Genomic DNA, 15,684 nt, shown 5'->3' on the forward strand with positions numbered 1-15,684 from the left:
AGCTGAGCCTATGCAAAGCACACGGCTCCACCCTGATTTCAATTAGGGGAAATGTATGCAGACAGCATGAGAGGAACAAACAGGGATGAATTAACAGCTTACAGTGGGAGGCTGCTTTTTCAAAGGCCATCATCGCTGCGTTGTGCCTCTCCGCAGGGCTGTGACACCCATCAGTCAGAGTTATTCAGTCACATTAATGTAATTTAATACATGCAGTAACATCACCATAAACTGAGAATATCTTTTACACTGTAATGATGCTCTCAGGGGGGGAACAATAACAGGCCTATAGACAGAGAGACTGTGCGCCACAAACAATACTAAACAGATGGCAGATAAGATGCAATGAAAAGAACAAATGGTGGTGGTACAGTGATGTAACATCTACTTTGAGCATAAAGACATCTAAATGAGCTTGCAGTGCATCCCTGGTTCAACAATGTGCGCAACAAGAAAAATGAATGGCTGCTGAAATTGATGTCCCTGAACTGTGGAAGATGAGGGGCAGCAGCTCTCCGTGTTCGCTATAAAAAGGTGTCTCTTGCTGTCCACTGAGGTCGGGAGAATAAAGCAGAAAAGCACGGACTGTTAAGCCCTTCCCTCAGTGGCTGCTGTACAAACACAATTATGCCTTCAGACGCAGGCAGGGGATGTCACTCTAGCCTAGCGTACCAAAAAAAAAAAGGAGTGAGGAAGAGAAGGGTTGGAGGGAGGGAGTATGGAAGAAGACAGTTGAGTGGGGGAGGGACGGACAGACGGTAGCCAGAGTTTGTGTGTGATTTTTGCATCACATTGCTCACCATTACATAACGCTTGGCTCTGTGAGTCACATAAAACAAGATGACATCATCAGCCGGTCTGATTCATGTATAGCTCGAGTGGGCCACTCTTTGTCTACCAGTCACTCAGCTGCTTTCCTTGTGTGCATGAGCCAGGCTTTTTCACAATTTAGTGTTTGCCTTAACGTTTATCTAAGGAAAGCTACAACTCTTTTTGCAGTGTTTGGACGTGTAAGAAGGGGGGAGAAAAACTTGGACTACACTGATCTTCGTCTGTTAAATCCAACATGAAAAAAAAGTAAAAAGACAGACCTCAACTAATTGCTAAAGATTACTAAAAAAGAAAAGCTGGCAAGTGCGACTGTACAGGCTGATCCATTTGCCTGATGTTCTGGCTCGGGATGGAAGTGGGGAAGACCGCAGCCAACAAAAAAACTGGTCTGGTTCATCCACATTATATGATGAAGTGATGGAGGGGCATTAATAATAAAATTAATTATCGTGTGTGGAGCAGATCCCAAACCATAATATTTATGCCATTAAATCTGATGCTTCTGCCAGCACAATGCCACCTGTGGCACTTGTGGTTATATTGGAGCTTTAAAACCACAACCACATCCTAAAGATATTTGATATCGTAGCACCTTATTCACAACATAAATAGATTTGATTTAAACCAGTGTTAGATCTATTTGCAGGTATTCACTTTGGCTGGGCTTGGTGTTTAAGTAGGTACTGTAGGTATGTCATAAAAACCTGAAGGGAAAGATTGTAGATAAACACATGTTGTGAATTAAATGCTTCAGAAAAAGCAGCCAGCTGAAAGATAACTCTGTGTTCCTTTCATTACTTTGTGACTTATCACCTGTTGTTTCTTCAACAGGCAGAGATAAAGTGTCAAAAATCATTACAGGTCGTACCTTGCTCCTTTATTTGTCTGATCTGTTTCACAGTTTCCTTTAGGATTGCACATTTGTCAGGCTTGACATTGAAGTTGTCGATGTCATTGAAGTTGGCAAAGATCAGCTCGGCGAGCTCCTCGATGTATTTGTTCTCGTGCTCGCGGTTGCGCTTCTCGTTGCTCCGCTTCGGACTACGGAGACACAGAGAAGACTGCGGTGAGAGAGTGCGGCGAAGAAGACAGTAACAGCAGAAGGGATAAAGAGTGTGTGAAAATATATATATGACAAGAGCAATTCAAACACAATAACAGAATGACTGAGTGGTGAAAAAGAACCTGGAGCAGGGCAGAAAAGATCCATCTACAAAACTATGAGTGTTCACACGCATCTCTGGACATGACTGAAGAGCCCTCTCAGTTTCATAGCTGCCAAATGACAGTGCACAACAGCCACTGCAACCCTTGGCATGGAGGAGAGTCAGATGAGAGATAGAGCTAGGGTCAATTATTCTCCATATGGCTTGAAATATATCTGTGGGCCTCTCCGTTGTGCCAACACGGAGCACTACATCAAAAAAGAAAACCCCCGTTCCTGAGTGCTTGTCTTTGGGATGAATTATGCAGATTTATTGTACAGACTTCAACAGCGCTCCGGGGTTTTCTGCCACAATAGCATACAGGCATTCTTAGTAACCACTGAGACTTTACTGTACAGTATTTTATAAGTGGCTGGAGCTCGAGTTTACTTGCACCATCTTCAAAACTCTGACATCATCTTTGTTTCATGGGTAATGGACGGTTTGGGAATGGGCAATTTAGCAAAGCAGTGGGCAAAGTTGCTGACCACAGGTTGACTCTCAAGCTGACCTTAGCTGCATGAACATGATTGTATTTCAACCACACTTTTCTCATTGCTTTCAAGTCTGGACAAATAAAGGGACAGTTCAACCCAAAATCAAACATACATATTTATCCCCTTACCTGTAGTGCTTTGTTTTTTTTTTATCAATCTAGATTAATTGGTGCGAGTTGCCGAGTGTTGGAGATATCTGCCGTAGAGATGTCTGCCTTCTCTCAAATATAAGGAAACTGTGAGGCTCAAAAAATACAGAAATCATGACCCAGTTACTCAAGATAATCCACAGACCTTGTTGTGAGCAGTTTTATGAGGAACCTTTTTTTCTTTCTACTGAACTACACCCGCCAACCAAATCATTGCACAGGTGATACGGTTGCATCTACTGATAGCTAGCTACGCAAGTGTGCAGCCACAGCTAGCTCACCTAGCACCACTGAGCTAGCTAACGTGCACACCTCGGTCGAGGAGGATGCCATTAGTGTTTACTCCTATGCTGTCATGAGCATGAGCCTCTTATCCATGAGTGAATGCTCATTCTTTTAGTGCGGTGATACAGTTGTCGGGTGTAGTTCGATAGAAAGAAAATAGTTCCTTCATTAAACTTTTCACAACAAGGTCTGTGGATTATGTTGAGTAACCAGGTCATGATTTCTAGAAAGAGACATTGCTGTTAAGTTATTTAAATGCATTTTTTCGGGCACTGAAAGCCGAGTGCCATCTAGTTCCATTATATTGGAGAGAAGGCTACGACCAATATCTCCAACACCTTGCTACTCACACCAAAATAATCCAGAAAAAGAATATGTATTTAAGATGTGGGGGTTGAACTGCCCCTTTAAATCAGGTGACAATGTCTCCAAATGCGAGACTAACTCGGGGGACACCTGCCTTTTGGCAGTAGGTACAAGTCTTACCTGGGTCCTAGAAGTTCAGCAGAACATTCTTTGCGTTTTCGCGCCTCTGCCCTGGCAGGGTCAGATGAGTTTTCACCGACTCCACTCATCCTCAATGCATATCAGCGTCTGCAAAATGAACACACAGAGACAAAGACAGTTTTTGAAGAACTGCTATGCATGAAAACATGAATACGTTATTTGATGGATCAACTGCAAGCTCCGCCGGCAGAATTCTGTGGAAACCACTTAGATGCTGTAGGTGTGTGAGCATGCCAACATACGCATCTGCATACAACACACACACATGCACACACACACACACACACACACACACACACACACACACACACACAATCCTGCGCTGGGGGCACAGGTTGATCCACTCCAGGAGAAATGAGTGAAAATGGAGCGGAGAAAGAGATTCAATCATTTCTCTCTGATGGTGCAGCTCTCCCCAGAGACACTGAAATGAGAACACGGCGCTTTGCCCACAGCACCAGACTGCGTGCTCAACCATGTACCAAGAAAAGCCCATTCGTTACACGATACCAAGCAAAGCCAGCTCACAGTAAGAGCAGAGTGGGTTTATAATCACAACATGTGTCTGTGTTTACCGAGTACCTCTGAGAATGCTCCACCTGTAGTGGTTTGTAAGTGTCATTTAGAAATGACGTAAAACAACGATATCCTGTCTGTTCTTTTTCAATTCACAGAACAAGAGATCTCAGTAAGTAAGAACTCATGTTGTGACTTTTCCGTGCGATCCAAAGTGACAAGCTGGCTGCAGGCTGTTTCTGTTTCAGTGCAATTTCATGCTTTTAGGCTATGGTATGAATTCATGTTGTGTTCTTGATCTACAAAGTTATTTCCAACATCTTCAAAGCCTTTCTAAACTTGCAGACTTTGTCCCTCTGCAGATGTTGAGCATCCATACCAACATGCTGTATATTTTGTTCTGCTCCTCCTCTTACCCTGCGAGTCAGCACAGGCTGAACTTCATGCCACTTAATGAAAGACAATCAATTATTGATCAAAGGAATGTCTTATTAATCAGCACCATCATCTGCACCAAAATTTGATGGTGGCTAATGGACTTGGATTTCAATATAAGAAGATATCTGCTGCATAGAAGATGTGAACACTTGTTGTATTCCAAAACAAATGGTGACATTTAGAAATATATGCATGAAAATGATTTCTTCATGCAAGATGGGTGATCTGCAGCCCTCTTTGCTTTGAGAGGAGGAAGTGAAAAAGAAAGACAGAAGAGAAGAGACTTAGAGAAAAAAAAAATTAAGTTTTTCTCCCCCAGCACAGTGCACAAGCTCGGGGCACGCTGTGTTGTGATACACTCTCAGCCACTCTAACCATGGAAACGGCTGTGACACACACCGCTCACTGCTCAGCCATTACATAAGGCATAACAGAGTACAGCACAGCACAATGTAGAGCAGAGAGGAATAGCGTGGCTTAGCAGGAGCAGGCTAAACTAAAAAAGGGAGCTAGTGACCATGCAAACTTGAGTCTGGCTCCCTCCTGGCCTGGAGTGACCTACTTTAAGCTAATGGTAGGGTCTGTGCTCAAATGGATGAAGTCAAAGAAGTGGTGATTGGCCAGAGAGGCAGGGGAGACTCTGAAGGGTAAAATCCATTTCCACCCTTCTGTTGACAAGTGACCTGAGAACTATTGGCCTGTGCGGTGTATGGACAGGTAATGAACACAAATGTCACTGTGCGTGTCCTTGCATTAAGCTCCTTTGAATGCCATCAGGATGTCTTTATGCTGTGGCACTGTGCTGTCCACTGAAATTATAACAGTCTCTATAGCAGAGGTTATGTGCTTTTATTAATGACAACAGAAACAGGCCATTAAAACTCTCATAGCTAAGTGGCACTCTCCGTTCCTATTGGCTGTAACTGGGCTTTCCAGCACAAGTTACCATGGGGATTCTAGACCTGATTGGTTGAGCCTGTCCCGCTGGGCCGGATATGATTGGTTGCCGTCGTCTCCTTGACATGGCAGTAATGATGGGTCAGTGTACGTTGAGACAAAAAGGGAGACTGGAAGTACCAGGCACGTCTCAATGACACCAACACAGACAGTCAGACAGCCTGGCAAGAAGGCTGGCAGGCCATTTTTGTTGCTGGGGTGTCCGATCTTCACGTGGGCAGACTAGCGAGGGATCTCTAATCCTAGAGAATGCCCTGGATATCTGGGCAGCTATAAACAGCTGGGCACTGGTGTTAGCACTTACTGTACAGAGCTGTGTCACTGAGTTAATTATCAACACCGGCCACTAGGGGAGACCTCCTCTTTGAACAAAGCTCTAACCTGGTGGCCAAGGCTCTAACAGGCCACAGAAAGTCTGGAATTAAGTGGTAGCTTGTTGCTTTGAGGTCTTTGTGTTTAGGACAAACACACCTCATTCCACACGTGATGGACAAGACTTTCTTGTTTACTCCTACCATTCATATTCGTGACAGGCAATACAGCAAATCAGAGCTGGATTCTCACGAAACTCTTGCGTGATCTTGCAAATCCAGCAAATCCATGCACACTAGAGTTGCTGGTGATGACACAGACAATCATGTTTATGGCTCTGAATGCAGGTAGGGCTCTGAGCTTAGTCCATGATGATGCCTACCAATCTTCCTCCAGTATGACACATGCATATAAATTATTCACCAATGCTTAACGATTGAAAAAGAAAAGCACAACAACCAATTTCACCTCATTAAACTCTGTAATTTCAAAGGGAAATCAAGAGCAACAAAAGCGTCTGACACCGTGAAGAGATTGAAGACAGCAGGACACAGTTCAATCACAGTCCACTGCTGTGTGCATCACAGCTCTTCAACACTGCTGGAAAAAGTTTAAAAAAGACATTCTTAGTCTATTGCAAATTTTCATAATGTACGCGAAATGACACAGCATCATAAGGGAAGAGTGTTAGGGGGAAACACAATAACCAACTAAAAAGCATTTATGAAGACAATATTATATTTTATAGCTACATCAACTCAAGACTGAGCTAAAGGGCTCCAGACTTTGTTAGCGGATTTACTTCAATAAAGGCAACTCTAAAAACACAGCAGGGAAGAACAATGAAAGCAGAAACAACCACAGTAAGATGTTTGTGTGCTATGTGCTAAGATATTGATGTTTATGTTTGTGTTGACATCAGCTGTCAGTTGACACCTTTCACACGTCACGTGGGTGTGGTCAGGGAGAAGTCATTGAGTGATTGAATGAAAGGGTATATGCATGGAGAGGGGGTGAGTAGGGAGAGCGTATTTTTTGTTGACCGCTTAACCTAACTGAAAACTGGGTATTTCAATATCTTGCCGTGCCTTGCCTTGCTTTGCCTGTTTGTTTGCTGTTGAAAATAAATACGGACACAGTCGGAAAACTCGGAAATGGCTTTGTTGTTTGTGTGGCGAGTCAGCAGTGCAATGCTCCCACACTTAGCCTCTCAGTGACTTCGTCTTTTGTTTGGAGTCACTATAATGTTAATGAACACAACCGGCTCACCTCCATCAGGTAAACTTATTTTACCTGCCCTACTGTGTGATGGAAAAACACTTAAAATAATGGGGAACTTAAGCCGTCAGCTCACTGCTTTTAAATGTCATCACTAAAGACGTGCTTGGCTGATGGTCCTAACCTAACCAAACCAAACCAAACCAAACCTAGCCAAGCCAAGCCAAGCAGGCCCATGACTGTCACAGGCGCAGAGCTCACACTCCCACAGCAGTAGTCTCATAAGGCCCGTTTCCACTGAAGAAGTTCCCGGTACTATTTGGGGGGCAGGAACTACTACAGGAACGTCCTCTTGCTCGGCTCTCTCAACCGCCGTGTCTCCACTGAGAGAGCGGAGTACGAGGAGGGTTCCTGTAAAGTTACGGGCTCTGGATGTGACGTAATCGTTGCGCGACCATTTTGACCGGGGCGACGTAGGGACGTTGTTAGCTGTTAGCCGATAGCGGTGTCTGTAATAACTCAGTAAATGGCCCGTGAAAAAAACATTTTTTCCAGCGGATGTCTTAGTTACAACATGATTGAGCTAACTGGAGTAGTTTCATGTCGTATCCGACAACGGGAGGCTTTTAACAGATGCTGTTGTGAGCTGTCCCTGTCAGCTGCAGCCACTACTGATGCTTTCCAGACATCGTGATTTCCCATAACTGAATAAATACCACACATAGCAACACAAAACTGCTTTGCTAGCTCAATCATGTTGTAACTAAGATATCCGCTGGAAAGAATATTTTTTTCACGGGCCATTTAGTGAGTTTTTTTTACATGGCGGCGGAAGCTATATGAACGAGCTAACCCTCGTCTGCTGAGTTTTAAAAATGCCGGCTATTTTGTAGCTTTCTGTTGACGTCACATCCCTCCTTGAGTATATCCAATCAGCACCAAGTAAACCCCAAGCCCCAGCCAGGAGTCTTTCGGGGCCGTTCTGAGTACCTACCCCGAGGCAGGGACTTGTTTAGCCCCTGTAAAAGTTCCGGAACTCTGTCCTTAGGGGGTGGTTCCTGCGGTGAAGACACGCACCAACGGCCCCGGCCCCGTAAAATTACCCCTTAGACACGCACCAACGGCCCCGGCCCCGTAAAATTACCCCTTAGTTCCTGCGGTGGAAACGGGCCTATACTGATGGTGAAAGATTAAGTGTTTATTTGCATATAGAGCAGGGAAGTGAGAGCCGATCACGTGGTCACTCAAGATGCATATGGAGACGCAGTCTTATGCCAGGTGTCAACACAGACAGATTGCTGTCCACTTATGATCAGATCACTCAAGACACACTTTAATACCAGGTAAAAAACTGGCATTGCTGACAAGGCTGAGCATAAATTCATGTATGCATCAGTCATCTATTGGTTCACCTGTGCTGTGTGTAGATATCACTGAGTGATATGTGGGGTAAGTGGGGGTTGGGTTAGTAACCTCATTATATGTGGAACTGATTGGCACATTCTGGAGGGCATCTACCAAGTTTGCAGTTCATCAAGCTGTCAGCTCATTTAGTTCATTAGTATCGTAAGTTGAGACATATGGCCCATCAGTCACTGCGAGCTACCTTCTGTTACTCACTGACGGTGTGAAATCATTGTTCACACAGGCGAGATGAATCAAAGCAATGCAGCTTTTAAATAAATATTCCTCAAAAACTCAACCAGGCTGGAGCACTGACGGGTTGAGCTTCAGCTGATTACTGCATTTCCATAAGAATAAGAGAGGGTGAGAATGAGGGGGAAAGTGAAAAAGTTCATGAGTTAGATCTTCATTTTTTTGTCTGAACATTCACAAAAGTCTGTGTGAAATCCTGGCGTTAAAAGGGGATGCACTTCACACTCAAGTATGAACTGCTATGTAGAGTTTATCTGGCCAACTGCTTGCTGCTGCTGGCAGAGCACCGGCACACTGACGATCATCGGGAAAGCACACACTGAAGATCTGACTGGAAATGACGCTGGGGTCAGGAGGTTTATTGGAGCAGATAGCCTTCCGTGCAGTTGTTTTGCTGCTTTGAAGTTGTGATGAGATAAGGTTTCCACTGACATGTGTAGTAAACACCTCTACCGAGACTCTCCCCCTCTTCTCATCTGCCTTGCACAAACACACGCTTATACAGGTGGCAAACATAATTGTATATTTGTGTGCTGACAGGTCAGCTCTGCCAGTATGAACTCAACACTTCTCACTTCATTACAGGTTTTCATCTTCATTATGGCCTATCTGTGTGACTGACTCACAGGGCTAAATGAAGGGTTATGTTATTAAACCACTGCAGTGACCACAACCCTGCCTCGGCAACACAACACTGAGGGTTTTCCAATATCTGAACCTGTTTATTAGACCGATGCTACACAAATTAGATTTTAAAATGTCACAACTCCATTATAAGCTAAGAGATAAACTAAATATGAATTAACTTTGAACAGTGTATGACAACACAGTGATGACCAAACAAGACAAAAACTACTCACGGACAAAAACACAAGTTAAAGTTTGAAAAATCAATTGACTTTGAAAGCGCTACGTGCACTTGAGGGAGGTGATCATAGGTGTGTGTCATTGCTTATGTCTTAGGTGTCACAAGAGCAGACTCTCCAGCACTGAGCTGGAGCCAACCAGTCTGGCTAGGGAGGAATGCTTAAACAACTTGGAGCTGCTGCTGCTGCTGCCCGGAGAGCTGGAGACGACAGTGTTTCCTCCTGTCAAACTCAGCTGGTACAAACTGTACACGACATGTAGTGTGTGACTGCAATAAACACCTCAAAAGCACAACAAATTAGACCTTTAACTGCACCTGTGCAGCTGAGAGGCTGTCTGGATGACTGAATGACAGAGGACACACACTGCCGGGCAAGTTTACTTTCCAATTGCAGAGTTGGGGCTGAACAGTGATACCAAATGACATGGTGACACGGTGCTGCTGGCTGCAGGGGAAAACAAAACCTTTCGGGACGGCAGTATGCTGCTATTGTCCAAATTTCAGAATTTCACGGTGTGCAAACGTGAAGCGGCATCACTGCAATGTCATCTCGTGTTTGTCTGATTCACAACATGTGTGAAAGAGACGTAAAAAGGTGTAACACACCAAAGCAAGGTGTATAATCCCTGATGCCAATAAATTAGCCAGTTACTGCTAAAATAAAATAAGTACTGAAGTGGGAATATATTGATATTTTGGGCTATCAAGTGATACTTCTTGGGTGTGACTAAAGAGTCTCTTATTTCTGATAATTAATAATTCAATTATGGCACTTGTCGAAAATTCATACTGTGAGGATATGATCATATAATTTTATCATTACACAAGTCTCTGTGGTGCAAGCCTGACCCAAAGCAACGGTTTCAGATAGGCAATTATTTCAACCGAACAAAATCAGATACTAAAATTAATATGATTTTTCATACATTTTCCATTAGGGGTGGGTGATATGGCCCTAAAATAATATCACGATATTCATAATTTTTGCGATAACTATATTATTGGCAATATGAGAAATTCGTAAAATAAATAAATTAATTAATACATTTAATTTAAGAAAACAGAACTGCAACAAAATAAGTGATATAATTTTACAGTTTGCTTCAAATATTCTGTAAAAACTTAACAAAAATGACCTCTCATTTCTTTAGTTTTTAAACAACAGTAACTCAGAGTGAGATTCAGATTCTGTACACAATATCAATAGTTCAACAAAATCTACCACAAATTACACATTTAAACAGCTCCCAAATACAAAAATGTACCCTAGGATCTATATATATATATAAATCAACAGGTGATTTCCTTCTTTTAGCAAAATCCTAAATGAGTTGTTGTTTTTGCACCTGGACCTTTATGCTCTGCCATTTCTCCTCTAATCATCACACTGTAACCTGTGACAGGCTGTTATGATACCAGAACTATCGCACATACACATGTATTTTTTTTTTTAAATCAAGCCCCAGGCATCACGTAGGTTTACATTACCAAAAGTTTATGACAAAACAACACTGACTACTGTGTGCGCACGGCAAGAAAGGAGAGGTGCGACGCTGTGCTGCTGCCAGAGGAGCCGCTGAATGAGTTCCCTCTGAGCAGTAACTCGCTAAAAGAGTGAGAAGTCCGGGGCTGTTCATAAAACATTCAGGACACCACAGTTTATTCCACACTGCTGAAGCTGCTCCTCTTTTTGGAACCACTGCAGAGTCGCTTTCAGCCATGCTTGTTGTTGCCGTGGGTAACAGCATGACGCCACTATGTCAACAAGCTGAAATATCGAAGTATCACCATGGGATTTTTTCATATGATATTAAAAAATATACCAGTATTATTGTGTATGACATGATATGGCACACCCCTATTTTCCACATTGTGATATACACTCCCTGCTCACTTTATTAGGTACACCTAGACAATCTAATACAATCCAGCACAACAGCTGTGTCACACCTCAATAAAAGACATATAGTTATATCGCTCTCTTTCTCTGACAGTGTAAATCGAAACTGAACAGTCTTACCTTTGTAAAGGTAGAATTTATGGCTAAGCTCTTCTATTGGGTTGAATACGATATTAGGAGTGCACCTGATAAAATGGCCTGAGTGTACATCAAAACAAAAAAATTGTGATACTGATTTTCATTAGATCCATCCCTAAACAACGAGAATGTTTCCTCCACATTAGATAACTTGGTAATGTGTTTCTAGAAAAACAAAAAACAAAAACAAAACACAGTGCAGCTCTGAAACCTTATTCCAAAAGCTCATGTTAAACTACTATTACTAGACAGTTTTTCTAAACAAAACTCATTTGCAGTAACCACAAAGAGTGAGTCGGACTGCATGCAAATCACCGGGGGGGGGGGGGCTTCAAAAACACTGAATCATCCATTCCAGTCATAGTATAACAAAAAGGACAAAAAAACGGATGCAGAGGGAAATAAAAAAATCAGTGTCTGATTGCCAAGGGGAGAGGGCATGTGCCAGTGTGCCATTCCTGTAATCATGTGGGTTAGCAGGGCTTTGATTATAAAGACACACCCAGTGCTTCTGGAACTCAGAGCGCGCTGGGCATGACTGTGCATTTAACTGCATCAAAAGCTATTGGGGAAGTGTTTGAAGTCTCCTGCACTATAATAATGAGGGCCCTTCCAGAAAGTGCACAACCACTGTGGGGCACTGAACAATGTCTCGCTGGTGTGTAAGCTGTCCTCACATGGCTTCTTGGCACAACAGGGCCCGAGAGAGAAATAGAGAACAAGAGCGTACCAACAAAGACTGCTTCTAGTGGGCTGCAACATGGGTCATTTATTTCCCCCAAAGTGAGGAGAAAATCGTGACAGGGGAGGGGCCGGGAGGATTGGCGTCTTCTCATTTTACATCTCAATATTTGCGAGGGTGAGAAGGAGTGCCAAGACACACAGGAACATGCTGGAGCCTTGTCAGTTGGTATTAAAGACAAACATGTATTTAAAAACAATATCAGTTTCAACAGAACGCAACTTGGGTGGGGGTCTGCTGTGAACTCTGGCCTGGCTGACAGCTGCTGTTACCTTGAACCAGATGTTCTGATATTAGGTTTGGGTCAAGGGGGAGGCATAGGGAGAAGGAGGGAGGAATGTGATGACGGACTGACAGAGATTAAGAGCAATGTGAATTTGAAACCTTGAACGTTGGGTGAATTTAACAAGACTTGAGTGACTCGGAACGTATAGAGGGATCGGATCAATGACCGGGAACGAGCTGGGGAGAAAATGAGAGTGTGGATACAGTAAAGGAAGATGGGGAAACAAAGGGAACAAAAATAGGTCATGGGCCTTTTTCACAGAGAAGGTTCATTGAGTGTATGACGCTTTTTTTCAGTAGACTGGATGTCATTGTTCAGAGTGCCTGTATGTCTACATACATCCCTGCTACAGTACTGGATTACATTATATAAGGGCTACAGTTAAAGGGATAGTTTGGATTTTCTGAAGTGGGGTTGTGTGAGGTATGCACCCATAATCAATGTATCATCTTCAGTAGATGGGAGTTTGCATGCCCCCAGTTTGAAGAAGCAGGCAGGAGTAAAGATATGCAATGTGCTGCTGTGGACAAGGACAGCAGCAAAATGTATTCTTGCCACCTAAAAGCAACAGTATCAGCTTGCACATATACACTTTATTTGGAATATTTTCACAGCTTTACCTTGCTGTCAGACAGCCCTTTGTGACAGTCAACTGAAACCATTACCTATGCTCTCTTCAAAGCCAGACTCCATTGACGAAAACAGTGATTTTACCCTGCTGAACACAGGAGCTGCTGGTCTACCGCTGCCTCTGTCAGTTAGTTGTTGTGTGACTTTGGTGAATCCAAACTAACCCTTTAAAACACCAAAGTCAGACAATAACACACACAAACTACCTGATCGAGTCAGCGGTAGACCAGCAGCTCCAGTGTACCCTTAAACTGATTTAGAATTTTTCAAGGGGGGCTTTTTCGGTTGCTAAAATTTGTATTGCTGCTGCCCCACAGCAGTGGCATACATGGCGCCTGCCATCGCCATAATACCCCATACAACCCTCAGGGGTGTAACGATACATCGACCTGGACTGATATATCGACTCAGTGGTCAACAATCCAATATTAGTGACTGAAAGTGAAAACATCAATACATATCATCATCCTTAAGATTTGCATTTATGTTAAAATTGCCATTGCATGTCTGCGTCATCATTTCCGTCCAAGCACACCCACTTTCTAAATATTCAAATAGTGTTAGTGGCCCAGCGCCAGGCAGATTACTGTAAGCAGCTTCGAAAAAGACAATGAGGATATTTACTGATATTGTCTCATATTGTCAGGACCCTGAGTTGAATCGAATCTGATAAATCTTGTGATTTACACCCCTAATAATCCGAACTATCCCATTAACTCAGTTCTCTCATCAAGCTCACTCTCCATCACTTGCCTACTTTTGTGCAGCGTTCAGTTTTCATAGTCAGCTGCATGACAATTAAACCAGCTAATTATCTGGTTATTCAGTACACTAAGCAAATCTGCTTAATTCAAATGTCCAGACTATCTGATAACAACACAAACAGACTGCTGTTGACGAAGAAGATAAAGCGGTATGCACCTTGCCTGTTACCAAGTCTCACTCATGAGCCTGTCCACTCCAGAATCACTGCAAGGTAATGGCTCTAAAGTGCCGGAGTGCAACCAAGAGCCAGGCCCCCCATTTACTGAAAGCTGATCAGGCTCATGAATCTTTAACACTGGCAGTCACTTCAGGATGTCGCAGGATGGGAAGGGGAGGGCTTTCTGTATAAGCAGCACAGAACGCTGGGCTCTGGCTGTCAGACAGATGCACCGAGAGGAGAGGAGAGCTGGAGTCACGAGGGGAAAGAGAGACAAAGAGTCAAGGGATGGCAAAATTGATTAACTGGTATAAATAAGCACCTCTCCACAACAATCTAGTGAACAATTGATCTGTGGCTGAGAGCACTGGCTGAGGGGAGATTCAGATGTCAGATGTCAAAATTACCACATATCAATTTGAGATCCTTTGTTTATTGTATTGCGCTCTGGGTACCCTTGCTGTCGAACACCTCGTTGTGCTCTGTTATAACACTGTAAATTCTTCCTAACTCGCAGGGTTGTGAGCAAGTGGACTGCGGAGTGCTGCAAATAACCAGCCGGCGGTTTCAATTAATGACACGCTGACAGTGCATAGTGGTTTTGAGTAAATAAATTTAAAATGAGGCATTTTTCAGGTGCACTCTGCCTCAGAAGTGTTGCTGCTGGCATAAGGACACATTTAAATATCTGTATTTTGTTTATGACACTCAAATCCCTGAAGATACTACACAAAACACTGCAAAAAAATATAGTAGAGTTCCTCTGCCTTACGACAAGTTAGACTTGAGACTCTTTAATGCCACTCGAAATTAAATCTGAGACCAGTTTCCCATTAACTAAACTGTAATATAAAACAAACTTTTTTGTCTCATGGTGGAGATAAGGAGAGAACAGAACTGGGAAATACCTGGTGTTTTTGGCGGGTACTCTCACTGTGCATGTAGGATTCAAAGGATCTGACTGCCATCGTGCTAAATTTGAAAAACATTTTAATAAAGACTTTGAAAATTAACGAAATACACTGAAGCTTGTATCCATTGACTTGTAACAGTTTCAGCCATACCACAAAATCTTGGTGACAGAGCCAATTTTCATTGAATTCGTACATGTTGACAGTGACAGCTAGCTAGCAAACAGTGAATCGTCTGCTCTCCTGGCCAGAAATAAAATATGAGTTTTGTTACTCCCGCTATCCCGGTCTGCATGACATTAATGCAAGGGCATTTGTTTCATTATTTAAAAAAAATAGATGTAACCAATTATTTTGAGAATTTCAATGTTTATTCATATTTTTATTCATAAAGTTCGACTTCCCATGTATTAGCATTTTTTTGAGCCTATGAAAGGTTGATTTAAGACATATCTATGTCAGCTAACCCCTCGCCAAGTCCTGTCCCTGGAAGCAGATCGGGCCGGCTCAGACCAGGGTCCAACAACTCCACAGCTGTGACTCACTTGTTTCAGATTTTCTACATTTTCAGGCTGGGTTTGTGGATTTGGAGCTAAATGTTGTGTCTGGGGCACGTCGTGTATTAATGATACTCGTTACCTGGAGAGGTTGGAAAAAGATATACGTTTCCTCCCTGTTCCAAAACCAAAATCAAACCCTGAAAAGTGTAGGGTTAG

General features: G+C 43.0%; 1 protein-coding gene across 4 annotated transcripts in view; it reads right to left on the bottom strand.

Moving 5' to 3' along the window:
* Positions 1-15,684, bottom strand: part of ncoa2 (nuclear receptor coactivator 2) — a 69,937-nt gene that overhangs the window by 35,757 nt on the left and 18,496 nt on the right. For all 4 annotated transcript variants that reach the window (XM_050057057.1, XM_050057058.1, XM_050057059.1 and 1 more), the window contains 2 exons: positions 3,454-3,561; positions 1,700-1,872 (listed from right to left, as the gene is read on the bottom strand). In XM_050057057.1, coding sequence (XP_049913014.1) covers positions 1,700-1,872; positions 3,454-3,542 — 262 coding nt within the window. In that variant the 5' untranslated portion in view covers positions 3,543-3,561. The remainder of the gene's footprint in view (positions 1-1,699; positions 1,873-3,453; positions 3,562-15,684) is intronic.

The sequence above is a fragment of the Epinephelus moara genome, chromosome 11 (assembly GCF_006386435.1).
Source record: "Epinephelus moara isolate mb chromosome 11, YSFRI_EMoa_1.0, whole genome shotgun sequence".
Taxonomy (NCBI): Eukaryota; Metazoa; Chordata; class Actinopteri; order Perciformes; family Serranidae; genus Epinephelus; species Epinephelus moara.